Source organism: Equus przewalskii, chromosome 6 (assembly GCF_037783145.1).
Source record: "Equus przewalskii isolate Varuska chromosome 6, EquPr2, whole genome shotgun sequence".
Taxonomy (NCBI): domain Eukaryota; kingdom Metazoa; phylum Chordata; class Mammalia; order Perissodactyla; family Equidae; genus Equus; species Equus przewalskii.
Window position 1 is genome coordinate 25,343,566 of NC_091836.1, and position 26,994 is coordinate 25,370,559.

The 26,994-nt window shown below is 54.7% G+C and overlaps 3 protein-coding genes across 5 annotated transcripts; 1 reads left to right on the forward strand and 2 right to left on the reverse strand.

The window, feature by feature from the left end:
- Positions 1-8,852: 8,852 nt before the first annotated feature.
- Positions 8,853-12,836, reverse strand: APOA4 (apolipoprotein A4). Its single transcript, XM_008516743.2, has 3 exons — positions 10,992-12,836; positions 10,525-10,651; positions 8,853-9,979 (listed from the first exon to the last, which is right to left on the reverse strand). Exons 1-3 carry the CDS (start codon positions 11,038-11,040, stop codon positions 9,010-9,012), a joined length of 1,146 nt encoding a protein of 381 aa, XP_008514965.2. The 5' UTR covers positions 11,041-12,836; the 3' UTR covers positions 8,853-9,009.
- Positions 12,837-15,793: 2,957 nt separating this feature from the next.
- On the forward strand, positions 15,794-18,766 carry APOC3 (apolipoprotein C3). 2 transcript variants are annotated; one of them, XM_070623189.1, is made up of 4 exons: positions 15,794-16,444; positions 17,079-17,146; positions 17,311-17,434; positions 18,459-18,766. In XM_070623189.1, exons 2-4 carry the CDS (start codon positions 17,092-17,094, stop codon positions 18,577-18,579), a joined length of 300 nt encoding a protein of 99 aa, XP_070479290.1. In that variant the 5' UTR covers positions 15,794-16,444; positions 17,079-17,091; the 3' UTR covers positions 18,580-18,766. The 2 variants fall into 2 exon arrangements, with proteins under 2 accessions (XP_070479290.1, XP_070479289.1); XM_070623188.1 differs by lacking the exon at positions 15,794-16,444 and adding an exon at positions 16,713-16,793.
- Positions 18,767-21,204: 2,438 nt separating this feature from the next.
- Positions 21,205-24,163, reverse strand: APOA1 (apolipoprotein A1). Of its 2 annotated transcripts, XM_070624897.1 has the most exons (5): positions 24,006-24,163; positions 23,199-23,553; positions 22,879-22,941; positions 22,538-22,691; positions 21,205-21,912 (listed from the first exon to the last, which is right to left on the reverse strand). In XM_070624897.1, the coding sequence occupies exons 3-5, from the start codon at positions 22,919-22,921 to the stop codon at positions 21,309-21,311; spliced, it is 801 nt and encodes a 266-aa protein (XP_070480998.1). In that variant the 5' UTR covers positions 22,922-22,941; positions 23,199-23,553; positions 24,006-24,163; the 3' UTR covers positions 21,205-21,308. The 2 variants fall into 2 exon arrangements, with proteins under 2 accessions (XP_070480998.1, XP_008514948.1); XM_008516726.2 differs by lacking the exon at positions 24,006-24,163 and having other exon boundaries at positions 23,199-23,718.
- Between the last annotated feature and the right edge of the window lie 2,831 nt (positions 24,164-26,994).

The window sequence follows — 26,994 nt, forward strand, 5'->3', positions numbered from 1 at the left end:
GGGCGCGGACATGGCACCGCTCATCAAACCATGCTGAGGCAGCGTCCCACATGCCACAAACAGAAGGACCCACAACAAAGAATATGCAACTACGTACTGGGGGGTTTTGGGGAGAAAAAGGAAAAAAATAAAATCTTTAAAAAAATGAAGGTTTAGATTTAAAAAAAAAAAAAGTCACTGAAGGGGGCTGGCCCAGTGGCGCAGCAGTTAAGTTCGCACGTTCTGCTTTGGCGGCCGGGGTTCGCCAGTTCGGATCCAGGATGCGGACATGGCACTGCTTGGCAAGCCACGCTGTGGCAGGCGTCCCACATATAAAGTAGAGGAAGATGGGCACAGAGGTTAGCACAGGGCCAGTCTTCCTCAGCAAAAAGAGGAGGATTGGCGGCGGATGTTAGCTCAGGGCTAATCTTCCTCAAAAAAAATCACTGAAGAAGGGCAATTTTGTGTAAGAGCAAGGTGAAGTAGCCCAAATATCTAAGTTTCTTGTGGCCTGACAAGATCTGTGGATACACTTAGGAGTGCCCGACATTTTTGAGTAGGAAGTTCTGTCTATTAAAATATTAACTAACATTAGTAAATAGCTTTTTATTTTGTTAGTATTTAAGAGTACAATGTGGAGAGAGTATAAAATACAGATAAGCAAAAAAATACATAATCACCCATAATTCCACTATCTGCACTTGTATATTCTTCCCTATTTTTTAAATCTAGGTGTACATTTACATATATTTTTTACAAGTTTATTTTTATGGGTTCAAGCTGTTTAGTAACCTGATCTGTCATTTAAAGAGTCTATCATACTTATACATCCAATGTTAATAAACATTCATTCACAAGATGATTTTTAATGGAGTTTGATATGAACGTACCATAATTTAACAATCTCCTCTTACTGTATATTGTTCTGTTTTTAATTTTTAAAACTATAAACAGCACTGCAATGAACATCTTTATAGCCAAGTGCATTCAGCCCATGGTGATTTCCCTGCCATAAATTTTTTAATGGAAAAACCTTTTCTGGACGGGTAGGTTCCTATTCACAAACACTTCGCAGTCATACTGAAGACTTCGCAGGTCAGTTGGAGCCAGCAGCTTAGGGAGGAATGAACGTACCATGAAACCGTCAGCAATCTGCTGTCAATGCTGCTTTTGTGGACTTCCAGATAAACATGGCAACCGCGTGCATGCATCTAATTTCCTTTTTTTCTGAAACTTCCCTCAAACTATAGTGAAAAGTTTTTTTTGAGAAAAGATCCAGACCCATGGGAACAAGAAGAATGCAAGAAAAGACCACAACAAAACTTCGAAAGCTAGAAAGCAGACAGACCAGTTGCAACTGATTTGGCAGACCTGAGACAGCCGATCTTAAGTTGGCAGTGGGGAAAAATGAGCTCCAACCAGACTGATTGCACTGAATTTGCAAAAGGCTAAGGAATTGTAGTAAATTTCCTGCTAGCCCATGTTGCACCTGTGTGTGAATTAGAACTAGCCTCCCCTTTCTCAAGACACTCTGCTACCATCTGCTAGAAATATGTCATAATAAATATGCAATTCTATACTGTCTACAATGTGAGAAAGGTGCTCTCAGAATTGTGCAGTGTACAACTTACACAGCCATACATAGCGCTGAACTGGAGACACCACCTACCTCTGAAAGTAGAGGTGAATGAGGAGACTGTTGTAAAATATGAAAGATTGGTTGAAACTATTTAAAAAGCAGGTTAAGTTTTAGCTCCTGTCTCTCGCCTTAGTGGAAGCCTGGAGGTTTATTCTCTAAAATGGGAAAGACTGAAGATCTGTGGAAGGAGAATGCCAGGCAGAGTTGAGGACAGGGGTACTGTACTAGAAATAGAGGGATCAAATCAAACTATGCCCTCTGGATGCTGATGCCCATCCTGCTTCTTCCCCTTGGCCCCAAGAACACTGATACCCAGGCCTTTACCCTCCAGGCAGAAGAGTGGGAGAAACTTCTTCGGGAAACATGACCAGCTCAAAAGGAAAGATCTAAATATTTTTACCCTGGGCGTTCCCCAACTAAACAACCCAGTGGATCACTCAACAGTCAGGCTCACGGGCAGGAAGTACAACACGTGTACTCGGAGCTTCAAATCAGCTTAAAAATGCCCGCTCTTAAATCTAAGCAAAGATTACCAGTCATTTGAGGAGAGACCCAAACATGAAAGACAGAGACCAAAACCAACATTAAAAAAGGAGCTTGAAGAAAACTGAGGCCAGACGGAAAAAAGAACACTGAAAAATACTGTCAATATCATCAGAGAGTCAAAAGAATACGTTACATTGATGAAACAAGAACAGGATACTCTGAAAGGACATTCAAAAACAAAACAAAAAAAGCTCTTGCAAATTAAAAACATGACTGCAGAAACAAAAAACTGAACAGAGGGTGAAGAAATCTCTCCGTCCTCTGGCACGGGCAATGCTGTGGTCTTTAACTGTGCTCCTCCATTATTAGCTGCTTGTCGTCACAGTGGGATCCCCATAGTCCCACCCTTCGTGCTTTCACATACAGAAGTCCCCAGATCACCCCATGCTTGTTGTTTCTCTCCCCAGAGCACAGATGGTGTCATATGACAACCCCAGGAGGACACTGCGTCCCCATGCAGGAGCTGCTTTTGACCCAGCCAGGACAATTCCTCAACAGCAACAGGGCCCTGTGCATACAAGAAGAGAGTGGCCCCAGACCCCTCCCTCTGCCCTGTTGTGCTCTCCTCTCTCTAATCAGGGCCATTCCATGCACCAGAGACCTCGGGGGTACTGACCCCTCTGACGTTCTCACATGACTACTGACCTTTGAGCTTTGGGGATGGGCGCAGGGGTGTGGCTGGCATCTCAGCCTGGCACACGACGGTGCTGGCCAACACTCCTTTTGGGCACTAACCCATACCCACAGAGGTGTCCGTTATCTCCAGGTCACCTCAGGCGACAGAGCTGGCCGGGGCAGCTTCCAACCTGAATCTGTGCTGAGCTCTGGGGAAACTGTTGGAAGATATTGATGTGGACTGGCCCGGAGTCCAGAAAACACCCTTCCGTGGCACTCGCAGAGCCCGCTAAGTGCGCTGCCCTCCCGTGTGCAAGGGCTCCCTCTTGCCAGGTGGTAAAGACTGGGTCCCGGAGAAGCTCTGGGGAACATCTGTTTGTTTATTGATTGATTTCTAGTTTTTAAAGTAATGCTGCTAGGATGGCTATTATTTTTTAAAAAACCAACAGAAAATAACAAACGTTAGAAAGGATGGGGAGAAATGAACCCTTACGCACTGTTGGTGGGGACGCAAAATAGCGCAGCTGCTGTAAAAAACAATATGGCGGTTCCTCAAAAACTTAAAGGTACCACACCATCCAGCAATTCCACTTCTAGGCATGTGAGCAGAAGAATTGAAAGCAGGGACTTGAAGAGATCTCTACACCCATCTGCAGAGCAGCATCATTCACAATAGCTAAAAAGTGGAAGCAACTCAAGAGTCCATGGACAGGTGAATGGATAAACAGAACATGGTATGTACATAAAATGGAATATTATCCAGCCTTTAAAAAAGAAGGAAATTCTGGGGGCTGGCCCCGTGGCCGAGTGGTTAAGTTCGCGCGCTCCGCTGCAGGCAGCCCAGTGTTTCGTTGGCTCGAATCCTGGGCGCGGACACGGCACTGCTCATCAAACCACGCTGAGGCAGCGTCCCACATGCCACAACTAGAAGGACCCACAACGAAGAAGATACAACTATGTACCGGGGGGCTTTGGGGAGAAAAAGGAAAAAATAAAATCTTTAAAAAAATAATAAAAAAAAAAAAAGAAGGAAATTCTGATACATGTTACAACGTGGATGAACCTTGAAGACATTATGCTAAGTGAAAGAAGCCGGTCACGAAAGGACAAATATTGTATGGTTCCATTTACATGAAATACCTAGAGCAGGCAAATTCACAGAGACAGAAAGTACAATGGTCGTTGCCAGGGACTGAGGAAAGGGGGGCAATTTTTGCTTAGTGGGTATGGAGTTTCAGATGGGAGGATGAAAAAGTTCTGGAGACGGATGGTGGTGATACTTGCACAATAAGGTGAATGTACTTAATGCCACAGAACCGTACACTTAAAAATGGTTAAAATCATGCATTTTATGTTACGTATGTTTTACCACAATAAAAAAGGTAATATTAAGTTTCTCAAAAAGTTAAACATAGAATTACCATATCATCCAGCAATTCCACTCCTATATTCCCAAAATAATTGAAAACAGGGACTCAAACAGATATTTGTACACCCATGTTCATAGCATCATTATTCACAATAACCTGAATGTGGAGGCAACCCAAGTGTCTGTCGGCTGATGAACGGACAAACAAAATGTGGTATATTCATACAATGGAACATTATCCGGCCATAAAAAGGATTGAAATTCTGATACATGCTACAACACAGATGAACTTGGAAAACATTATACTAGGTGAAATGAACCAGGCAGAAAAGGACAAATATTGCATGCTTCCACTGACAAGAACCGTCTAGAACAGTCAAACTCATAGAGACAGAGGGAAGATTAAAGGTTACCAGTGGCTGGAGTCGGGGAGTATGGATGGGGAACTGCCCAATGGACACACAGTTTCTGTTTGGGATGGTGAAGAAATTCTGGAGACAGTGATGATGGTTGTACAACATGGTGACTGTAATTAATGCCACTGAATTACACACTTCACAATAGTTGAAATGGCAAATTTTATGTTATATGTATTTTACCACGATAAAAAAACTAATACTAAAACGTCATCTTAAAATCCCAACACTATGGGGCCAGCCTGGTGGCGCAGCAGTTAAGTGCACAAGTTCTGCTTCGGCGGCCCGGGGTTTGCCAGTTCGGATCCCAGGTGCGGACATGGCACTGCTTGGCAAACGCCATGCTGTGGCAGGCGTCCCACATATAAAGTAGAGGAAGATGGGCATGGATGTTAGCTCAGGGCCAGTCTTCCTCAGCAAAAAGAGGAGGATTGGCAGCAGATGTTAGCTCAGGGCTAATCTTCCTCAAAAACAAAAACAAAAAAATCCCAACACCAAATAAATGTATAAAGTAGAAAGCAATACGCTGCCCCCCTGAGATGAGCCCTGATGACTCTACAGCCCCGGCTTCCAGACGTCTTCCTTCTCCATAAGCCAGATGCTAGGACTCAAACGTGATTGGACAGAACCCCCCTGCCACTTGGATAGTGGGCGTCCCCCCTTCTCTATGGGGGTTCTGGGCGGGCCGACACTCCTCCTCTTTACTCGGGCTCACCCCAGAGGCAGCACAGCCTGGGAGTTAACAGTAAAGTCCTGTAGCTGGATGGCCCTGGTTCCCATCTCGATTCCACCACTTGCTAGATGAGCTTCCTCACCGTTCTGAACTGCCTTTTCCTCACCTACCGCATCTTAGATGTCACAGTCTGTTGTGAGGACTATATGAATCCGTGTGGCATATATTTGTGTTTTTCAAAAGCACCTAGCACTAGCAAGTGCAGAGTGTTAGCTTTACTGTCATTCCTGTATTTAAAAGTTCTACAACCTTCTGCCACTGGATGTTCCTCATTGGCCATCATTTGGGGTGGGGGGAAGGCTTTAGTCTCCTCTTTTAGTCCCTGTTTCCCCCTCTGTGACCTCCTCTCCTTCCCCACTGCTCTTTATCACCTCAAACGCCTGTAGAGGGGACGCACAGACGGTTGAAGGTGTCTCTGTGTCGCAGTCTCCTTCCAGCCGGTTCCTCAGGGTCTCCTCTTCAGCAGCTGGTGGACAGCCAAACACAGGTCTCTCCCTAAGAGGAATTCTGGGACCAGCTGTGGAATTAACAGACTTTTCACCTCTTGCACATCCACACACACATATGCATGTGTGTCTCTTCACGGGGTTGTATGATGCATAATGTTTAGGACGTTGGTTTTTTTGCTTCAAATGGCTTGGACATCTTCTCATAAATAAACAGATTCCCCAAACCACATCAGAGCATTTTCTCAAACTCAGGACATCATGGGAGACCTGAACCCAGTTGTCAGAGCACCTCTGAGAGGGTGGATAGAGCTGGCTGCCCAAGCTGGGCACAGCGTGGTCATGTCCTCATCTCCTCAGTTCTCTAACCATCTTAACTACTAGAGATGCCCCCTGGGCTGACTGAGGCACAGGAGGCACAGCCCACACACTGGTTTAGAGCAAAAGAGGAAGCCTGCCTTCCCTGAAAGATGGAACCAGCCCTAAGGAGGACTGATAAGTACTCCCCAGACAAACCAACAGGACCCGCTGGAACCGGTCAGGGAAGGTGGTACAGCTTCCAAGGGCCAAAGCGAAAGAAACCACCACAAGAGAGAAGGACCACGTCAATCAAGGTTCTGAATTACTAGCCACAGAAACCTACTCTGGGAGATACAAGGAGAAAATGAGTTTATTCAAATATTTCTGGAAATTTCGAGGAAAGCATGAGTACTTGGTTTGGAAAATAGACAAGAATAAGGGAAGCTAAGAGAGAAACATGGCCACAACCACTCCTCAAAACTAGACCCATGGGGGCAACACTGCTGCCCTCACTGAGCCAGGATGGCCCAGGGTGCCCTGCAGCCACGGCCAGCACTGGCCCTGCCCTGCCCCTCACACTGGCTCCTGTTGCCCCCTGCTCCTGCCCATCCAGAAAGGATTCTCCTCTCCCTGTTTCTTTACACCAGCTCCTTATTCTGAGTCTGGGGCATTATGTCTGATTTGCTGAGTGTAGGCCCCATGCCACACCCTAGAGGAAGGGAGGATGGAAGGCAAGAGGCTGGCATTCTTAGTGTCGCCCATGGGAGGCAGGCTTTGACACCATCAAGACTCGTGAGTGAGAAATTCCCCAAACAAACCAAGGGCGGGTCAGAGGCTGGGCAGCCAGAAGTGATGCCACTACTAGCTGACATCTGCCAGGTCAGGGAGAAGAGCAGGTAAGAAATCTTGATGTAGGAGAGAAGGCATTCCTGATGCAGTGGGACCAGGGCCATGGCAGGACCCTCAGAGGCCTGCTGGAGGGCCCCAGGGGACTGTGGGGGAGACTATCCAAGACTCATGCTAAGGACCAGGCTCTGGGAGACACGGAGGCCCCAGGGATCCTGGAGGCAGTGCTTAACCGGGTGGCCCTCAGGTGAGGTCTGAGAGCGTCTGTGTAGCTTCCAGACCCACTCAGAAAGCTGCTCACCCTCTGTCACTCTCCCTTTTGGTGCCTCATTGTTCTGTTTGGCCCCTTCCCAAAGCTGGCCAATAAACCACCAGGTGCCTGGTGGGTTGTCAAGGTGTTTTCACAGGCGGGTGTCTGCCCTCCTAGTGGGACAGGTGCACAGGTGGTGGCAGCAGCCTTACTGATGCAGAGGGTGGTGGTGAGAGCAGCCGGGGCCAGGGAGACCAAGCTCTGGTGGCCTCATGTTATGGACCATGTGACCCAGCATCAGGGAGGTAAGGAGTGAGCAGGGAAGAGCAATCACATTTTGGGGGCATTGATGATGCTACAGCAGCAACAAGTAAACAGTCACCGCAGCGTCCCCACCTGATATCAGGCAAAGTGTTTAACGTGCACCGTCACGTTAAACCCTCCTGGCAGCTCTGGGAGCTGAGCACCGTTACCATTCCTATCTTCCAAGAGAGGTCAGCTACTCTGCCTCAAATCACCCACAGTGGGCGGGATTCAAACTCGGGTTTGCCTGATTCCCAAGCCTAATCCCTCTCTATAGGCAGGCGCCAGGGCCAGAGCGGGATAGGCCTGGGCCAGACCAGGCCTGTGGGGCTGCTGTCCTGTCCAGAGAGCATCTTGGGAGGGAGGGAGAGGGGATGGACAGAGACAGGAGGCCCCAGAACACTCTCCCCAGACCCTGCTCCCTGGGGAATGCTGGGTGCTGTCAAGGAAAGCCCTGAAAGGCCCACACCCTACTCTGAGAAGGAAAGGGGTGTTGGGCTGGACTTGCAGACCTGGGTCAGAGTTGACAGCTAGGATATCAGGTCATTTGGGACAAAGGCTTGAACTGGCTCTTCTCCGAGGCCTCCTCCCGGGGGAGTCTGTGAGTCTCTGAGGATGGAGGGAGGGCCCACTCCAGGGGCGGCAGCTGCCCCCAGAGGCTGTGCTGGTGAGACTGCCTGGGGTCCAGCTCCTCGCTTGCTGTGCGCTCTACCCCAGTGACTGGCAACCTCACCCCAGACAGGCAGGCCCCTCTGCAGGGGGCTCCCAGGCAGAGCACACAGGCCCCACAGGCCGCAGGCACCTGCTCCACTCCACCTCCCAGGACGCATCCACATCTCTGGAGACCATGGGTTTGGCAGTCAAGAAATTTCTGAAATAAGCATGAACTGTTTTTATAATAGGAGTAGGGTGGGGTGGAATAAACCAAAATTCATATAAATAAGTCAAGTCAAAGGCACAGAAGAGCTTATGCAAGGAGAGCGGCTCCCCCACTGTGTTACAAGCTCTCCAAAGCCAGGGAAGATGTCCTGCTTACCTCCGTGGCCTCAGAGGGAAGCGGTGTCAGACTCATGCTCCACAAAAGCTGTTTTGCTTATGGTCCAGTGCCTAGAACAGTGACCAGCACATGGGGCATTCAGTAACAACAAATATTTGCTGGCTAAGCCAACATAAGTGGGTTGTGCATTTCATCTTTGGATAATGGGTGACATCTTCCACCTCCCTCTTAGAGTGCTCCCCACACATTTCTCGGTACCCCCTGCCCTCACCCCTCCTGCAGTGTCATCTCCCCTGCCCTTGGTGTCCCCCAGAGTACCCCCTGCTGGCCTCTGCTAAGCTTTGCCATGTAGTGGTCTCGTCCCCTCCTCAGGCCCAGCAACACCAAGAAGCCACACTGCAACCAGACTGAGCTAGTTTCTCAGCAGTTTTATTGAGTAGCGAGAGGAAGTGTCACTTTCTGCTGGACACGTGTCCTCAGGCTCATACAAGAACTTCTTTGGAACAGATGGACACACTGGTGGCAGGGCCGGGCAAGTGTCAGTGGTGGGGCGCCAGCACCAGGGGCAGCTCAGTTCTCCAGGGGGCCCAGGGCCGGCTCCTGATCGGGGAGGGCCAGGGGCTTGTCTTGGCTCTCCTCCTTGAGAGTGCTGAAGAAGGAGCTGACCTTGTCCCTCAGATCCTTCTCCAGGAAACTCAAGTGGCCTTCCACGTCCCCCGCATACGGGCCCAGCTTCTGCCTGAGTTCCTCCACCTGCTGCACCAAAGCTTTGCTGAAGGTCTCTCCGTAGGGCTCCACACGGCGGCGGAATTCCTCCACTTGGCGGTCCAGGTGGCCGCTCAGCTCGGCCAGTGACTTCTGCAGTCCGTCGGGGTTGCCCCTCAGCTTGCCGTGCACGTCCTCGGCCAGGGGCACCAGCTTCTGCCGCAGCTCGTCGGCGTTGGCCGAGATCTTGGCCTTCAGCTCCTCGGCGCTCTTCTTCATCTGGAAGGCCAGGCCCTCGAGCTGGCGGTTCAGCTTCTCCTGGGCATCCTCCGCGTAGGGAGCCAGCTGGCTGCGCAGCTGCTCCACGCTCTGGTCGATCTTGACCTTGAGCTCGTCGGCGTAGGGCGTGAGGCGGTTCTTGAGCTCCTCCACGTTCTGGTTGATCTGGGCCTTGAGCTGGTCGGCGTAGGGCGTCAGGGAGGCCCCCAGGCTGCGCGCGTTGTCGCGCAGCACGCTCTGCATGCGCTCCGCGTAGGGGCTCAGCTGGCGCCGCAGCTGCTCTGCCTGCGCGCTGACCTGGGCGCGCAGTTCCTCCGCGTGGGGACCCAGGCGCTGCTGCAGCTCGCGCATGTTGTCGCCGATCTTTTGGCTCACCTCGTCGGCGTGGGGCAGCAGCCGGGCCCGCAGCTCCTCCAGCTCCTTCCGAATCTCTTCCTTCAGCTTCTCTGAGTCTTTGGTCAGGCGTTCGTGCAGCGCCGTGGCGAAGGGCACCAGCCGCTTCTGCAGATCGGTCCTGTAGGTGTTCACTTCCTCAAGTTTGTCCTGGAAAAGCGTGCTGCCAGGGAAGGACACAGGGGGCCACCGTTAAACTTGGCATGACATGCCAGGACATGTCTCCTTACACAGCACCTACCTGGTACACACCCGCCTAGGACAGGTGAGCGTTCATGGGTACCAAGTTCACCCATCTTTTGTCTGTGGCCTTTCCCAACGGTGGATCATGATTTGGAGAAATGGATACAATAGACCGTGAGTGTAATAACACTGAAATCTGTATTTCTGGATCTCCTGACCATAAGGCACAGGATCTGCCTATCAGGTGACCTCGAGCAGTTTCTTCCGGGAGCTTCACTGCTAAGATGTGGCCATTTGCTACCATAGAAAGTTAAAGCAGGAAGACAGACACGGTAAGGATTATTCAGTCCAGCCTTCCTGTTTGGGTATGTGGATCCCTGATCCTGAGATCTCAGGGTCACCCAGGGAGTTGGTGGCAGGGCGGTAGGTGTCCTAAGTGCAGGTCTCATGCCTCCGAGCTCATCCCTGGCCACTGCATTGCATGGCTTTAAGGAAGCCCCACCCTGCACGCTGTACCCCTCGTACTTGAGCTTCTGGGTGAGCTCAGACTTCTGGAGATGCTCCACAGCCTCCTTGGCACTGTTGCTCAGCTGGCTGAAGTAGTCCCACACCACCGTGGCCACCTGGTCAGCATTGACCTCAGCCCAGGCCCCTGAGCAGGAAACAGAGAGCAATTCTTGAGGACCTATCTCCTTCCTCACCCCTCTGCCCTGGCCCTGAGCTGCAGACTGGATGATGGTGGGGGAGCCCACCCACCGATTGCCCTCTCTGTGCTTGGCTAGTTAGAAGTCATAGGGGCATGTGAAACTAGCATAGCACCAATGCCAGGGGCCCTCCCTGGTGGCATCTGGGCAGCCCCCTGCATCCAGCTTGGGGCTGATGGGCACTTGGAACTGTCCTCTTGCCTCAGCCCCAGACTCTCCACCCTGCCCCGCTCGATGTAGCGGATGGATCCCACCTGAGAGCCCCATCCAAAGGCAGCCCCTACTCACCGGTGACAGCCACCAGGGCCAGGGTCAGGACCACAGCCTTCAGGAACATGCTGGGCTCCTCGCTGGGCTGGAAGAGTCTCGCACCACACTGGAACCTTCCTGGAGTCAGAGGGGCCCAGAGGAAAAGTTCTGAGGCAGCTCACCTGTGCTGCTCTTGGAACTGACTGAGGCTTGGAGCCAGCCAGCCATTTAAACCACGGCCAGGCTGCCCTCTGTGCCTCCCTCCCCAGTGTGACTCCACGCTGGAAGCTGACACATTCCTGGAAGGTATCTTGGACTTTTGTGACGATAAGACAACGTGGAAGCTGACAGCAGACTGGGGCTTGGGCAGCAGTCCGAGGTAGCTGTGCTTGCCCCACCCAGCATGGGAGGGGGGACGGAGGTATCACGAGCTGGGGGAGAATTGAGGCCTAGGGAACCCGTGAGCCTAGGATTAATGTCCCAGAGGCCCTGCTGGCAGCTCTGGGTCTGTGAAGGCTTGGAGGGCAAAGTTCACCCCTCCTCTGTCTGCCCCAGGGGAGAGATCCCCTACTCACATCCCCCAACCCTGACTCCAGCTCAGAGCACCAGACCCTGCACTGGGACACCCAGGGCCACAGATGGGGGCAGCGAGCTGAGATCCAGGGCTCTGGTCAGGGTGTGGCCGGGAGGAGGGGACATTTGCAAGCCTCTGGGTAGGCAGGTGGAATGGGCAGGACCCTGTACAGAAGGGGTTCCTTGTAAGTATGCTTCATGTCCCACCACTGCCAAGCTGTGCCACCTCCATCTAGTGATTCAACTTGGCCTACCTCTGAGGCTCGGTTTCTCCCTTGAAAAGTGGGTTTGTTGGATATATGAAATGAGATGGTGCTTGCAAAGTGGGTAGTGTAGGTCCTGGCCCAGAGTAGGCCCTAAAACATAGCTGTTTTTATTAATAATAAGATTGTTCTCCTGATTTGGACCAAAGCAGGGAGTGCAGAGTTAGACCCAGCCCCCTGGGGGTCACCAGGTGGGCATGGTGCATGGTGATGGTTGGGGCCGGCCTGAGCCCCAGTTCCTGCCCACCACCCCAGCCACACTCCCTGGGGGTTTGTGATGAATCGAAGTCCCTGAGGCTCTCCAGGGGGCCTCTCACTGGTGGATGGGGGGTATGGCGTTGGGGGGTCCGGGGTGTCTTCTACTTGGATTTCTAACCTTCTACAAATGAGGTCACACGCACAATCACAGAAAGACAGCCACCAAGAAGAGATGTGGCCTGGTCACCAGGAATCCCTCTGCTGGACCCCGCCAGCTTGAGTGACCATGAGAGGAAAGCCCTCACGCTGCTCTGTTGGCTGCCCTCCACGCATGGCACCGGCGCACAGGCGGGCCCCTGGTCACCGGCCACTGGAACAGCCCCCAGCTGTGCTGACTCTGATTTACCACATCTGCATTTTTCCCCATACCGGAAGTGGCTTGATGTCTCGTGGGACTGAAGACAGTTAAAAGGCCTTCTGATGCTTGCACCCCTTCTGCAGGGTCTCTACTACCCCGCAGTGTCCCCACACCACCCGCGGTCACCCCCAGTGTCAGGGAGCCTCTCCTTCCTGAAGCAGCCCATGCCGTCTCGCGGTAATTAGTAAGTGCTCAGATTCTGGAGTCGGATTCCCTGAGTTTGCATCTGGGCTCCCCACTTACTGTCTGTGCGACACTGGGCAAATCACTTGTCCTCTCTGAGCCTTGGCTGCCTCAGCGGGGCATAGAGTAGTACCTTCCTCCTAGGCTGGAAGGATTCAGTGAGATGACCTGTGTAATGCTGGGAACCGAGCCTGGTGCATAGTAAGCGCTCATTAGCCATGTCTGTCCCCTGACGGCCTTACCCCCTGCAACACTGGCCCATCGGGCTTGTCCTGCTCCCAAGTCAGGCACCGTCCAGCCTGGAGTGGGTGCAAAGGTCAGTGCTCAGTGTCCCCATCCCTTCCCCCGGGCCAGAGATGAGGAGAGCAGTGAGTCACAAAGGACACCTCAGCTGCAGTTTGACCTCCTGGACTCAGAGTCTGAGCAGCAGGTGCCGTCAACGTGACAGGGTCAGTGTGCCTGTCCCGCTCGCCTGGGTGTACGTGCGCTGGGAGTGTCTGCACCTATCTGAGCAGATTCGAGAGCGTCTGCCAGGACGTGTACAGATCCACAGAAGTATGCAAATCTTTCAGCTGTCTGCGGGCACGATGCTAAGGCCTGGGCTAGGGCTCTGGTGCAGGCCTGTATGTGCACCCATAGCCGCGGGGGTGGTGTGCCGCCTCCCCACGTGTTGTGGGTGGGACCCCATTAATGAACGTGTGTATTTCCCAAAGTCCGGGGGCATGTTTTGTACCAGTCTGTGGACGGATTTGTGCCGAGGGCTAGGGGAGACTGGGAGCCCCTGTGCCCAATCTTAGAGGAAAGAGCAAACTCTGCCTCCAGCTGGGCCTCTGGTTCTCCATGGGCGCAGGTGCCAGCACCTCCAGCAGGACCTGGCCCTGCGGGTCAGGGGACGGCCACGTTGGTAGGCACAAAGGGCCTGTGTGATGCTGAGTGAGTCACATCCCTCTCTGAGCCTCAGTCTCTTTGTCTGTACAACAGACAGACCTAATGGTTGGTGAGGCAATGAGGCCAAGAGTCCAGCATTACCTACAGCCACCCTCCTGTCCACCCAGGGGGCTCAAACCAGAGGTCAGCCCAGAGATCAGAGTCAGGAGCGGACCACCCAGGCCCAGCCAAGGACAGGCAAGTCATATGGACACCTGTCCCACATATGCTCCACACTGGCCCTCCTTCCAGGGCAGAACTAAAGGCGGGTATCTCCTGTTGTAATAGGAAGAATCTGAGTGAGATCCTAGGAGGAACTTCCAGCATGGAGAGGCATGGTGAACCAGGGCCTCTGGTTGGCCGGGCTGAATCAGGGCTGCCCAGTCCAGCCTAAAGGCAGGGCATGGGTCAGAGAGGCTCATGTACTAAGCCTCTCTCGAACACAGGTGGAAGCAGAGGGAGTTGGCCCCACCCCAGAGGACCCATTCTGGCCCCACTCGGTCAAGCCTTCTCCGCCTCCTCCCCACCCACTACTGGTTGCTCCCTAGAGCCCATATGTGGGTCTGTGGGCCAAGCCCAGGGCAGTCTCCTCATTCCTGGGGAGCCAGAATGGGAGGGAGGGAGAGCTCAGCCTGGCCACCGAGACAGCCCCTACCGAGTCCCAGGCTGGAGCTGCTGGAAGGGACACAGGTGCCAGGCCCCTTGACAGGGATAAGGTCCCAGGCCTCACAGCGTGCATGGCCCAGCTGCACGGGTCTGCACACCTGGGTTCTCTACCCAGCTCAGCGCTGCCCTGCTGGGTCTCTGCTGCGTCTCCTGACCTCCCTGGGCTCAGTGGGCCCGTGGCCAAGCAGGAGAGAGAGGACAGGCTCCTCCAGACCTCCACACAGGCGGAGAGGGAGCTGGAGGAACTGGGACCAAGGAACCGGGGACCAAGGGGTCTAGCCAGCCCATTCTAGCACACCCCAGCCCAGCCTGGAATCTGGACTCCCACTGCAGCCCTCACCTCGGGGCTGAGGAACAGGCCAGAACAGAAGAGGGAAGTGGGCACAGGTGGCCCTCTACCATCCCCAATGCCCGAATCCTTCAGCGGACCTCCTAATCACTTTCTTCCCTCCCTACCCCATCCCCAAAATCTGTGCTTCGAAAGACATCTGAAACCCATTTGCTCTGAGGTGTGAGTGACCGATGAATCTCCACGGGTCTCATCTCTCCAAGCAGTTTGGGACCAGCATGGGTGTTTGAAGGCTGGATTCTGGTTCCCAGCTCTGCCCCTGATGGGCTGTGTGCACTTGGGTACATCTCTACCCCTATGAGCCTCAGGTTTCCTACCTGTAAAATAGGGTTAATAATGTCTCCTTCATAGCAATCTGATATAACTGCATTTTAACAGAAAATGAGATCTAAGTCAAAGGAATGAGTCTCTAATAGAGGAATTTCAAGTCTCAGCCATGGATAAAGAATTCTGAGGCCGGGCTGGGATGCTTTCTCAGGGCTCTGATTTCACACTGTGGGGCTAGTTTCTTACTCCTGAGAGGATGGCTGCCTGCCAAAACCCAATTTCTGCGTTGGAAGCTCCTCCTGCCTTCAGACTGTGCTGTCCAGGCAAGGGCAAGGTGTTTGGGAAGAAGGGAGAGAGTATTTCTCAAGGCCCCTTGGTGGACCCGCTGCTTTGTACATATCTTATTACTTTCACCGTAGCCCTGGCATGTCCGTATTCTATCCCCATTTTACAGAAGGGAAAAGTAAGGCTCTGAGATAGATCTCTGGCCCTGGGTCATGTGAGTCAGTGCCAAAGGCATCATTTAAGCCTGAGCTTTCTTGGTTCCAAAGTCTTAGCATCCAGAAGACAAAAGTCCCCTAATCTTGCCATCCAGGCTATGGCTCCCAGAGTGGGCCCAGGGGGCACCTCACCCCCAGAAGGGCCTGAGGCCTCTTCTGGACAGCTGAATGCCCCTGCAGAGCTCCTCTGGGCACACTCTCCCCACCAGGCAGCCCTCCCCATGGTCTCCCTTCCTTCCCGTTGTGCACACAGCCAAGGGGCTAAGAGGCAGCTACTTCCAGGCTGAGGAACTGAGGCCCAAGGTGACAGGTACCCAGGACTGGGAAGCTACCCCAGCTCCCCCCATTTGGAGAGGGTGCCAGCCATGAGCCCAGCTCCTATCCCGGGGAATGTTATCAGAGGGTCCAGAGGGCAAGGGGAGGAGGGGGGCGGAGGGGCAGGACAAAGGCCTTGGGCTCAGAGTGGCCTTTGCCCTTCTCCCACCAGCCCGTGCCCTGGGCTCAGCTCAGGGAGGCTTCTGGGTGGGTGGCACTGGCACTGAAGCCCAGAGATGGAGATGCTGGGGAGGGGGCTGTGTGAATGCCCCTGTGTCACCCGTAGCCCACACAAGCTCTGCGCACACATCTTCTGGGACTTCTCCCTGGACTCCCCACCCCAACCCACTGAGTTGTTCCCAAGTCTGAAGAAGCCCTTTACCCTCCCACCCCCGCCCCCAGTCCAGCCTGTTTTCAGGGCTTGGGGTGGGGGAGAGAGGGACCAAGTATGAGGGACGAGGTGGGCCCAGAAGTCCCTGACTTGTCCCCTAAGCCCCCCTCCCATCTCTCCTGGCTTCTCGGGGAGCCAGGCTGCTAGGAAGGAATGAGGTCTCCCCAGGTCCCATAGACCCCCAGTTCCTGAGCCCATTCGGGCTGCAGCAGTGGCAGGAGAGCGACATGAGCACCCACAGCCTTCTAGAGATTTCTCAACTCTCCCAGCAGGCCTGGCTGCTTCTGGCCACCCTGCCTCAGGCCCTAGTCTAGACTGATCAGCAGGTGACCTTTGCCCAGCTCACTGGGCTCTCAGTGCCTGCTGCCCTGGGGACAATATAAAACAGGTCAGAACCCTCTTGTCTGCCTACCCAGTTACTCCCAAGAAGCAGCTGCTCCAGGTAATGCCCCTGGGAGGCGGAGGTGGGGGAGAAAGGAGAGCTGGATGGGGGTCCCTGCCAGGCCCAGGCAGCAAAGCCTGGAGGAGAGCTGGCTGGAGCCAAGGAAGCCGCGGCTTGATGAGCGGCCCCACCTCCAATTGCACACTGCGGGAAAGCAAGGCCCAGGAGGGAGGTCTCTTGCCCAAATTACATAGAGTGTAGTGGCCAAGGTAGGCCTGGAACTGGCTCAGATCTGCACACTTTCCCTGATTCTGCATGTTTAGGGCTGGAAGAAATCTTAGAGACCCCGATCCTACGCCAGACAGAAAAACTGAGGCCTGGAGAGGGACTGCCCACAGCCCCACAGCATGTTAGGGGCAGAAACCAGGCCAGACCCCAGGGGTCCGGATCCCTAGGCTGGTGGACTTTCTGCTCCATCCCACCCCTCCCCCTCTCTGTGCCTGGGTCTCCCCGGTGCCCCTGTCTGAAAGCCCTCCATCTCCACATGTTAGCATACCTTGTCCTACTGGCTTGACCCGGCTCAGGTTCAACCTTAGAGGCCACATCACTTCCGCAGGGAGGGCCCAGAGGTGGCGGGGGGGGGGGGGGGGGGGGGGGCGACCTGGGGTAGCCCTCACAGCACACTCCCCTGCAGGAACGAAGGTGCCATGCAGCCCCGGGTCCTCCTCATCGCTGCCCTCCTGGCGCTCCTGGCCACTGCCCGTAAGCAGCTTGTGGGGACTGGGCTGGGGGCAGGGTGGGGGCAGCTATCTGCCTGGAGGACCCTTGGGAGGTGGCTTGGGGATCCCAGGCCCTGATGGGTGGCTGGGCAGGAGCCGAGGGCTCCCCAGGGATTGGTCCCCTGACTTGGTCCTCTCTCCTTGCAGGAGCTGCAGAGGACAAGGATGCCTCCCTTCTGGACGTGGTGCAGGGCTACATGCAGCAGGCCTCCAAGACAGCAAAGGATACGCTGACCAGCATGCAGGAGTCCCAGGTGGCCCAGCAGGCCAGGTGCGCCCTCCCGTCCCCATCCTCAGTGCCCCCCTGCCCCTGACTTGGCGAGGGCCCCGAGGTGGGGCTGAGACTCTCCCATGCCCGGCCAGGACCTGCACCTCTGAGTCTCCGTGCTCTGGTCTATAAAATGGGGGTCCTTCCCAGGGCTTTTCCAGGCTGCCCCGGGAGAGGTGACAGAGGCGGGACTGCATGCCTCCTGGCCTCTCCTCCCTTTGTTGTCGCTCGTTTCTCCCTTGGGTGCCCTGCGTGTCTCTGAGGAAGCCACTGTAGCCCTCACTTCCATTTCCTTTTCTGAGAGTCCAGCTAGAGGTACGGCTTGGGAGGCCCCACCTGACCAATTTCAGCACGGGGTGTTCATGTGTGCGCTTCTGCCTTGTTCCAAGCCCTGGGGCCCGTGGGAGCAGAAGTCCATCCTTCCTCTCCCCCCCTGCCCCTGCCCACTAGTCCTCTCCTCTCCCCAGCTCCCCTCCCCACCTCCACTGCAGTGACATAGCAGAGGCATTCACAGGCATTCTTAGTGCTCAGAACCAGCTATGGAGTATTATTTTCCTCATTTTGCAGATGAGAAAATCGAGGCTCAGAGAGGTTTAGCGACCTGCCACAGGTCACACAGCTCATCAATCTTCTCATGATTTTCCAAATAAGGAACTGCTTCCCCTGCCCCACCTCCCTCAGAGCCACCACGTAGTACAACTCTAGGGGGTGTCATTGGCCTAGAATAGAATGACAGCCCTGAACTTATCCACCTCCCCCCACCTCCAGCTTGCCTGGGACCTGTGGTAGCACAAAGGCTGCCCCCACCTGGAGAAGCCTGGGTTGAACTTGTGCTAGGGTCCCGTGATCACCACCTTCGGCATCTCTTCTGCCTGGGGTGGCAGCTGTGGGGGTCCCTGCCTGAGGTCTCAGGGGTGTTGCTAGGGGGGAGGAGAGGCAGTGAGGATTTGGGGATGCCCACGGCTGCTGCCTGCAGACCGACTCTCACTCCCACCTCTGTTGCTTCCCCTTGCTGATTTAACCCCAGGGACTGGGTGAACGACGGCCTTAGCTCCCTGAAAGACTACTGGGGCAAGTTAAAGGGCAAGTTCTCCAGCTTCTGGGATTCCACCTTTGAGGACACAACTCCAAGCCCTGCGGTTGCCTGAGACCTCGACACCACAAGTCCACCTGCCCATCCATCCTGCTGGCTCTTTGGGTTCTGTGGCCTCCGGGGCTGCCCCTGAAGGTCGCTTAAAAAGGACGGCATCCCCAGTGCCCTCTCACCCTACCCCAGACCCGATCCCCCCCAGGCAGGCCGACCTCCCAATAAAGCTGGATGAGAAGCTGCCGCAAGTGGGGTGTGCCACACGTACCGTTGTTTGAGTGTGGGAATGGGCTGCGGCTGTTCTCTGGGGGGACACTGGACTGACTCCAACCCCAGCGGGCCTGGGGCCAGTGCCCTCCTCACCTCTTAGGAGCTGGTGGTGTCTGGGCCCCAGTTTCTGCGTCTGTAAGGTGGGGATGCCCCTACCTACCCTGCCACCTCGACAGGCTTGTGTGGAGGAGCAGAAGGGGTCAGAGACCGGACGATGCTTTGATAAACTGCCAAATGCCAGATGACCAGACTGGAGTGTGTGCTCTGTGCCAGGCATGGTGGCTGGCATTTTTCTGTCATCATCAGAGTTGAGACTGTGTGTGTTCACCAGAATTATGGAGCTGACTTGCACCACCCAGGCCGCCTGGCCCCTGCAACCACACTTGAGGGAAGGGGCCCAGGGTGGGGGGGTGGGAGTGGTGGTTGGAGTAAGATGCAACTAATCTCTGGTCTTGGCTCCATCACTTTATATCAGGCTCAGTTTCTTATCTGTAAAGTGGGCACAATAATACCTCCTCCATTGTGAGTTCGTTGAATGAATGAATGAAATGAGACGGGGCACAGAACCTGGCCCATCAAAGGTACCTGGTAAATGTTTGTCATTGTTGCTATAGGCTGAGCTGATTGTCCCCTTGGGACCAGGATTGGAGGGGGGCGCCTGTGTCCCGGTGATAAAGAAGGAACCCAAAGTTACCCAACAAAGGCTGCTTCCGTTGAGTCCCCACCACCCAACAGATGTTCACGACAGAGAGTTCCAGAACCACAGACTACTTGAGCAGGCCCCCCACTGTTTCAATGAAAAAACTGAGGCTCAGACAGGTGAAGGCACGTGTCCAGTGTCACAGAGCCAGCAAATGGCAGAGCCAGACCTCAAGCCCAGGTTGGCTACCCATATTCTGCTTAGTTCCTCCTAGGCCAGGTGTCAGAGTGCTCCTTGACAGATCTTGGTGGCATCAGGACATCCAGCCCCAATAGGAGATGTCTGCTCTCTCTTTGGAAATCCACCCGGGCTTGTCTTCTGGCCCAACTGACCCAGGGACTGCAGCCCTCACACCTGGAAAATGTTCTCCCCCAAATCTGGGCTTGCTTCCTATTGTCGTAGATCTGGAGGGTTCAGAAGTACCACCTCCCTCCTTTATCCGAGAGTTCTTAAAGCACACTGGAGGCGGGGGAGGGACACATCATCCAGCAGCCTGTGCCAGGGAAAGGCCCTGCGGGAGGGTGGGGAAGGCTCCATGGATGTACAGCCTGGATCTTTGGGGATGTGCACAGGCACGATGAGCATGCGCCCGGGGTATACGTACCTGAGTATGAAGGGGGGCTGGCTGTGAACAGAGATGTACACAAGGATGTGTGTGCCTGTGTGCACATCTATGCAAACCTTAGTACCTGGCCACACACTTTAAAAAAAAAAAAATCATGGATGCCCAGGGGCAGATGCGTCTAGAAAGGACCATTCTGCCCATCCTGCTCTTCGGCCTCGGCGAGCAACTTCACGTCTCCCAGTTCAGCTTCCTCATCTCTCCCACGGATTTAATGGCAGTCTACAGGCGAATTCGGGAAGGGTGTGGTGGGATGGCAGATGTGAAAGCATCTGGGGCAATAAAAACATGCTAATTACCTGCAAGAGGTGATGATTATTTTTCTGACTCAGGCCAGAGCTGGCAGACAGTGGGTTGGCAGGGCTCGGGGCCCCGGGGGTGGGACGGTTGGCTTGCACAGCTGTGGCTGAGGAAAGAGCGGCTGTGTCTGGATAGGGTGGGAGTGTGAAGAGTGGCATGCTGCCCTTGTGAAAAAAGAGAAGGAAAGCATTTATTCAGCGTTTTCTGAATTAATAAAGGAGGAAGGAGTGAGCACCAGGCTCTTCATCTGAACCTGCCCAAATCCTTCAAGCCCCAAAGGCCCTGTAGGGCCCACCCCAGTGACCCAGAGCCAGAGGGCTGGAAGAGGCTGCTGTCCTCCACCCACGGGAACACCTGTGGGGACAGGGAATCCACTTCTCCCAGCAGAGACAACCCTGTTTCCCGACTTTCCTGATGGGGCTGCGGTACTTACTGTTTGAGGTTCTTCCAGGCCCTTAGCAATGGCTTATCTGTCACTTGCCTGGGTCCTCTTATTTCCCTTCTGTTTGGGCCCCCAGGTGAGGGCCTCTACTACCTGACTCCAAACACCCAGGGCCTAGCAGGTCCCCCTACATTGATTAAGGTCCTGAGAGACCCAGGTTCCGAGCTGATGAGCTCCAGCTGCAAAATCAACAGGGAAGTCCCTGCCCCCTGGTGGGTCTCCCCTGCAGGTGCCCTCCAGCTGCCGGCCCCCAGCCCCTATTCTCCCAAAAGAGACTTCTTTATTTTGAGAACTTTTTATTGTTTAAAAATCATAACTGAAGCTTCACAAAACATACAACCCAACACATGCATCCCACTTTGGAAACATTTATTCTAAGAAACCGATGGAAAGGGGAACCCAAGGAGAGAGGCCCTCGGGTCCGGGCCGGGAGGAGTCTCAGTGGCCATGGGCGTCTCACTGGGGAGTCAGCTGCTTGGAGGCCTCATCGATGGCAGCCAGGAAGCTGGCCTTGAGGCTCTCCAACACGGGCAGCAGGCCCTGGCGCAGGTCCTCCAGCGCGGGGTGGGCCTTCTCGCTGAGCGCCTTCAGATGCTCGCTGGCCTTGGAGTGGTACTCGGCCAGGCTGGCGCCGCCGCCGTCCTTGAGCGCCTGCAGCCGGGAGGCCAGGCGCTGGCGCAGCTCCTCGCTGAAGGGCGCCAGGTTCACGCGCAGCGATTCCACGTGGGTGCGCAGCCGGTCGCGCATCTCCTCGGCCAGCGGGGTCAGCTTCTCGTGCAGCTCCTGCCACTTCTGGCGCGCGCCCTCGCGGAACTCGTCGCTCAGCGGCGCCACCTTCTGGCGGTAGACCTCCACTTCCTCCTGCCACTTCTTCTGGAAATCGTCCAGGTAGGGCTGCACCTTCTGCTTCACCAGCTCCAGATCCTTGTTCAGCTCCTGCCGCAGCCCTTCTGTGTCCTTTTCCAGTTTATCCCAGAAGTCCTGGGTGACCGGGCCTAACTGTTCGCGCAGCTTGCCGAGGGTGGTGCCCAAGCTGTCCCAGTTGTCCAGGAGTTTCAGGCTGAAGGGGAAGAGAAAGAGGGCCTCAGAGGTGGCCTCCCTGGCACCCTGGACACCCCGGAGCTGCAGGCCCAGCGCCCCAGCTCACCTGTAGTGAGACCTGGGCCTTCTGTCCCAGAGCGTGCAGTGGCTGTGGGCCCCCCAGCCTAGGTTTTCTCACACACTATCTCACCCAGTGCACCCCCCACCCCTACATCCCATCGTGCAGATGGGCTGAAGAGCTAGTAAGAGATGGAGCTGGGTTTGGTACCCAGTCTCGTCTGTCCCCATAGCTGGGCCTTTTAAGGTCCTTATCTCTATACTTCCAGACCATTCTCCTCTCTGAAGACGGCTGTCCCTGTTGCTGGCGGGCAGGAGCAGAGGAGGTGGTTTCGAAGGGGAAGGGCCTGCTGCACGTGCAGACAGAGGTGGTGCTGGTTACTGACCAGGCAGCCCCGCTCTGTCCCTTGCTGGAGGCTGTGACCCTGCTCAGGGATCCCATTCCTGTTTCTCCATTCAGGCTTTTTGTGGGGCCGTCAATAGTAGATGGGGATTCGGCCAGTCTGGCTATATCTTCCTACAGGCCTCTCTGCCCCCTGGGGCCGGCAGCCCCCGCCCCTGCCCCAGACCCCAGGCTGGGTCCTTACTTCAGCTGTTTTCCCAAGGCGGAGGCTTCAAACTGGGCCACATATTCTCTGCCGCTGTCTTTGACTGCGTCCACGTACACGGTAGCCAAATCCTTCACTCTATCCCAAGATGACTGGGGTTCATCTCCCTGCCAGAAATGCCGAGCCTGGCTCCCTGCGGGTGGGAGGGAGACTCAGATCAGGCCAGCTGCGGGCCAGGATCTGAGCTGAATGCCAGGCCTGGAGGCGGGGGAGAAGGGGCTAGCGAGAAATTCTGCTCCTTGTGCCCAGGAGGGTGGACCACAGGGGTTTAGGGAGAAGGGCTCCCCTGATGGTTGGCCCCTAGGTTGGGGGGCACCTACCCGTGAGGAAGAGCACGGCCACGGTCAGCACCACAGCTTTCATCCTGAAGGGACCTGGGTGACCTGGAGGAGAAGAGGGGCCTGGCTGAGTGGGGCAGCTTCTAGTGTGGAGGGGCTCTGTGTTCCCCAGTCGTCACAGCCAGGGGAGGGGGAGGAGGGGCACAGAGTGAGAGCAGGCATCAGGTCTCCAGAGCCCCAGATCAGGGGCATGGGGCAGAGTCTGGAGCCAGAATCCCAGAGTCTGAGCCTCCTGCACCTGGAGCCTGGGGGGCGGGGGGGTGGGGGAGCCAGAGGAGCCTGGAGCAGGCAGCAGCACTTACCTCCAGCGCCTCAGGAATCTCTGCGCAGCCAGCTCTCCCCAGCCTATTTATGTCTCCAGGCAGGGGCTGGGCTGGGAGGCTGATAAGCCCAGCCCAGGCCTTGCCACCGCTCACTGGTCCTAGCGATGTGGAACTTAGAGTTCAAGGATCAGCCCCGTCCCTGGGGCCTGGCAAATAGAGTGGGCAAACAGGAAGCTGTGGGGGCTGCAGGGCCAGGGATCAAGGGTTCAGGAGGGGGCGGGAGGAGGTGGTTGCAGGCTGGCAGGTCTCCTGGGCCGGGGTCAGCTGCATCCATCCCCTCCTCCTCGGTGGGGGGCGGTGTGCCCGCCATTGTCCATTGTGCCAGCGCAGCCTCCTGCCCGGGGAGAGGAGGGAAGGAAGAAAAATACACAAGCTGGCTGGGACTCCTCCACTCATGAGATGTCCTCTCCCGTCCCCTTGCATTCCAGGGAGATTATGTCACACCCACCCCTGTCCCCAGCCCCAGAAAGGCAGTAGACAGCCCTCCCACCGAGACTCTGTCGAGTGGCTCATCCCAAGAGGTCCGTGTGGTGCTAGGGAGCTGCCTGGGAAGGCTAGAGAGTGCTCAGGGCTCCTAGACTTTGAGAATTCAGAGACCTCTGCCATTTCAAAACAAATTTGAGAGACCAACACAGTTGCCAGCTTTTAATTTTGTCCTGTAAAAATCTCCCACTGCCCCTCCCACCCAAAGCCTACCATCTAATCAGGAGCAGCGCTTCAAAAAAGAGTTTTTAACACCTAGAAAGGGCATAATCTCAGAATAAAGAAGTCACTTAAATTGAATACCTGTATCTTCGTGTTGTTTGTGTTTACATTTGATCAGGCACAGGTGAGAATGGGCACCAGCCCTGAGCTCACCGGTGTTGGGGAGAGACCTCCGGGAGGTAGAAAAGACCTGGTTTCTCATTTCATTTTGCCTCCAAATTGCAAAATCCTGGAGGAGTGTCATGAGCCAGTTATGTAATCTCTCTGAGCCTTGGTTTCCTATCAGGAAAATGGAGACAAGAATGGCGGGGTTGCTGGAAGACCCGGAGAGATCCTGTGAATGGAAAGTGCTGTGTGTTCACGGCACCATTGTGTAAGGTTTCTCCTGGAAAGCCCAGGCCCTCCAACGCCAGGTCACTGACAGGGCCTGAGTCCTAGAACCTGCGAATGTTCAAGTTGAGAGGAATTTTGAGATCAACTACTCCAGCCTCTCCCCACCCCACCATCTTACAGACGAGGAAACTGAAGACGGTGAAAGGAGTTTGCCCACTGTCTCTTGTCTCCCAGGGAGTTAGAGGCAGGGCTGGACTTCGAACCCAGGTCTTTGGAATTAGGACCCAGGGCAGAATGTGCCCTGCACCATCTACCCAGGAAACTCCCTAACTTTCTGAACAACAGCCTGGGGCCACTGTCTGCCAGACCAGGGCGTAGCCGGGCTCCAGGCCTCTCCCGCCCTCGCCAGTCTCATGCCTTTGGCCTCAGAGAAGAAAGCTTTGGAACCAGTCTTAGATTTGACTCCCAGCTCTGCCACTTATTAGCTGTATGACCCTGGGTGAGTTACATACCCTCCTCACACCTCAGTTTCTTATCTGTTAAATGAAGATAATGATGGAACATGCCATCTCCTAGAGTTGGGGTAGGGATAATATGTATAGCAGGCAGAATAATGGCCTCCCCACAATGTCCGTGTCCTCCTCTCCGGAACCTGTGACTCCCACTTACGGCAAAAGCGACTTTGCAGATGTGATCATAAGGACCTTGAGAGGGGGCAGGCATCCTGGACTATCCAGGTGGGCCCAATGCCATCACACGGATCCTTAGATATACAAGAGGGAGGCAGGAGAGGCAGAGTTGGAGAAGGAGAAGAGAGGATGGAAAGAGAAGTCAGAGTGATGTGATTGCTGGAAGGGGGCCATGAGCCAAGGAATGTGGGCAGCCCTCTAGAAGCCGGAAGAGGCAAAGCAGGGAGTTTTCTCCTTGGGCCTCCAGAAGGAACACAGCTCTGCTGACACCATGATTTTAGCCTAGTGTGACCCACTTTGGACATTTGACTTCCATAACGGTACTGTAAGAGAATGAATTTGTGTTATTTTAAGCACTCAATTTGAACATGTATGGCAAAATGGAAAGGTACCTGGCACTTAGTAAACAAACTCTTCCATGTCCCAGAATCCCAATTTCTGGCATTCTATCCCCTTGTTCCCCCTGAATACACTTGCATTGTCAGACCAGAGCTAAGACCTCGGCTTCTGGCAGCAGAAGCGGGGGAAGGCAGGGAATCGTATTTCTCTGTGTGGCCCTGACTTGCAGATGCTGAGATGTGGGACCTCTGTTCCAGGACTGCCTGCCCCGCCCTCCCACCCTCCAGAGGCCTGTGGACCGTGCAGAGAGAGAAGCGGCCTCAGTAAACAGTCTGCCTGGGCTGCCACTTGGCCAGCCCAGCTTCCTGCCTGTTGTTTAGAGAGTGGGAGGGAGGCCACTCCCCTGCTAGGGCAGCTCCCTGGTGTCTCAGGCCAAGAGAGGCTCCTTTCATTCTGGGGTAGAGCTTGTCCCCGCCAGCACACAGGGGATCTCAGACACTTACTGGTTGGATTCCAAGCTACTTGCCACTGTTTTACCCTTCTCTTTGGTTTACTACTGAAATAGTTACTATGGCTAAACCTAGTATCCAACATTTGCACAGTTCTTTAGTGGCCACTTTCACAATTGACTTAGTATGTTCCCGTAAGGCCAGCAGGCCAGATATTCTCTTCGTTATTTTGCCCGAGCGAAGACTGCAGCTCGGAGCTGCAGAGCGGCCCTGCATTCTCCGGCCGTCAGTGTTCGGTGTCCGCGGGACTTGGGAATCAGGAGGCCCGGCTTCTAGTTCTTGGATGGTTGCCCAGGGCCGCCAGCAGCAGGGCCCTGATGCCCACGGCCCCTCGGGGATTTCAAGGCATCGGGCTAGGGAGGGCTGTCTGACATCTTACCAAGCAGGACAGTTTCTTCTTTAATACACTCACTCACTAGTGTCTGCTCCATTTCATTCTATTTGGCTTAAACCAGCCCAAGTCCCTTGTTACTAATATTTTGGAGAAGGAAGCCTTTCTGGATGGAGGCCTCTGGAACAACCACCACCACCACCAAACCGGGCACAACTCAGAATCAGACTTGCAGTCCATCCCGTCATTGTTAGAGGTGTCAAGTGCCCGTGGATGGGCTGGCTGCGTGGCGGGACCAACATAGGCCCTTAGTCCCACCACTCAATTCCCCTGATCTTGGCAGTCTCCAGAAGTGAGTCACCAAGAGGCTGGCCCTGGGTTCCCGACACACGTGAGAGCGCTGCTAGCTGACTGCAGGAGTGGATTTTGCTCAGAATGATTAGCAACTCATTTCACAATTTATGTCCCAATGTTGTGCTGGTCAGTCTGCACTGGGAGGACTCTGGCCCCTGCTAGGCCTGGCACATAACAGACACTCAACAAATATTTGTTCAATGAATGACACTGGCACACTAACGGAAGGGTCCCCAGGATGGTAAAGGGTCTTCTGAAGGGGCGGGCCTTGGGAGGAGACTCAGGAAACTTGAGCATTCGGCCCTGTATCACAGAGCCCGCTCAGAACTTCTAATCTGAGAGCACCCGGTGCAGGTCCGGATGGGAGACCTGGGGGTGGGGAGGTTTGGACTGATCAGGCCTGAGAGAAGCACCCCCTCAGTATTTTCTGTTTGGCAATTTTGTTGCAGCTCCTGGTGGTAAACCACATCAGTTCAGACCCTAGGGTGTGCATGGTAAGCACCCAACTGCAAGGT

Excerpts from the sequence above, each read along its gene's own strand:
- APOA4 (XM_008516743.2), bottom strand. The coding sequence starts at position 11,040 with ATGTTCCTGAAGGCTGTGGTCCTGACCCTGGCCCTGGTGGCTGTCACC. Across the intron at positions 10,652-10,991 it reads GGCCCTGGTGGCTGTCACCG|GGGCCTGGGCTGAGGTCAAT; the intron begins GTGAGTAGGGGC and ends TTTCCTGCTCAG. Across the intron at positions 9,980-10,524 it reads GAGCTCACCCAGAAGCTCAA|CACGCTTTTCCAGGACAAAC; the intron begins GTACGAGGGGTA and ends CTTCCCTGGCAG.
- APOC3 (XM_070623188.1), top strand. Across the intron at positions 17,147-17,310 it reads GGCGCTCCTGGCCACTGCCC|GAGCTGCAGAGGACAAGGAT; the intron begins GTAAGCAGCTTG and ends CTCTCCTTGCAG. Across the intron at positions 17,435-18,458 it reads CAGGTGGCCCAGCAGGCCAG|GGACTGGGTGAACGACGGCC; the intron begins GTGCGCCCTCCC and ends ATTTAACCCCAG.
- APOA1 (XM_070624897.1), bottom strand. The coding sequence starts at position 22,921 with ATGAAAGCTGTGGTGCTGACCGTGGCCGTGCTCTTCCTCACGG. Across the intron at positions 22,692-22,878 it reads GGCCGTGCTCTTCCTCACGG|GGAGCCAGGCTCGGCATTTC; the intron begins GTAGGTGCCCCC and ends TCCCACCCGCAG. Across the intron at positions 21,913-22,537 it reads GCCTTGGGAAAACAGCTGAA|CCTGAAACTCCTGGACAACT; the intron begins GTAAGGACCCAG and ends CTTCCCCTTCAG.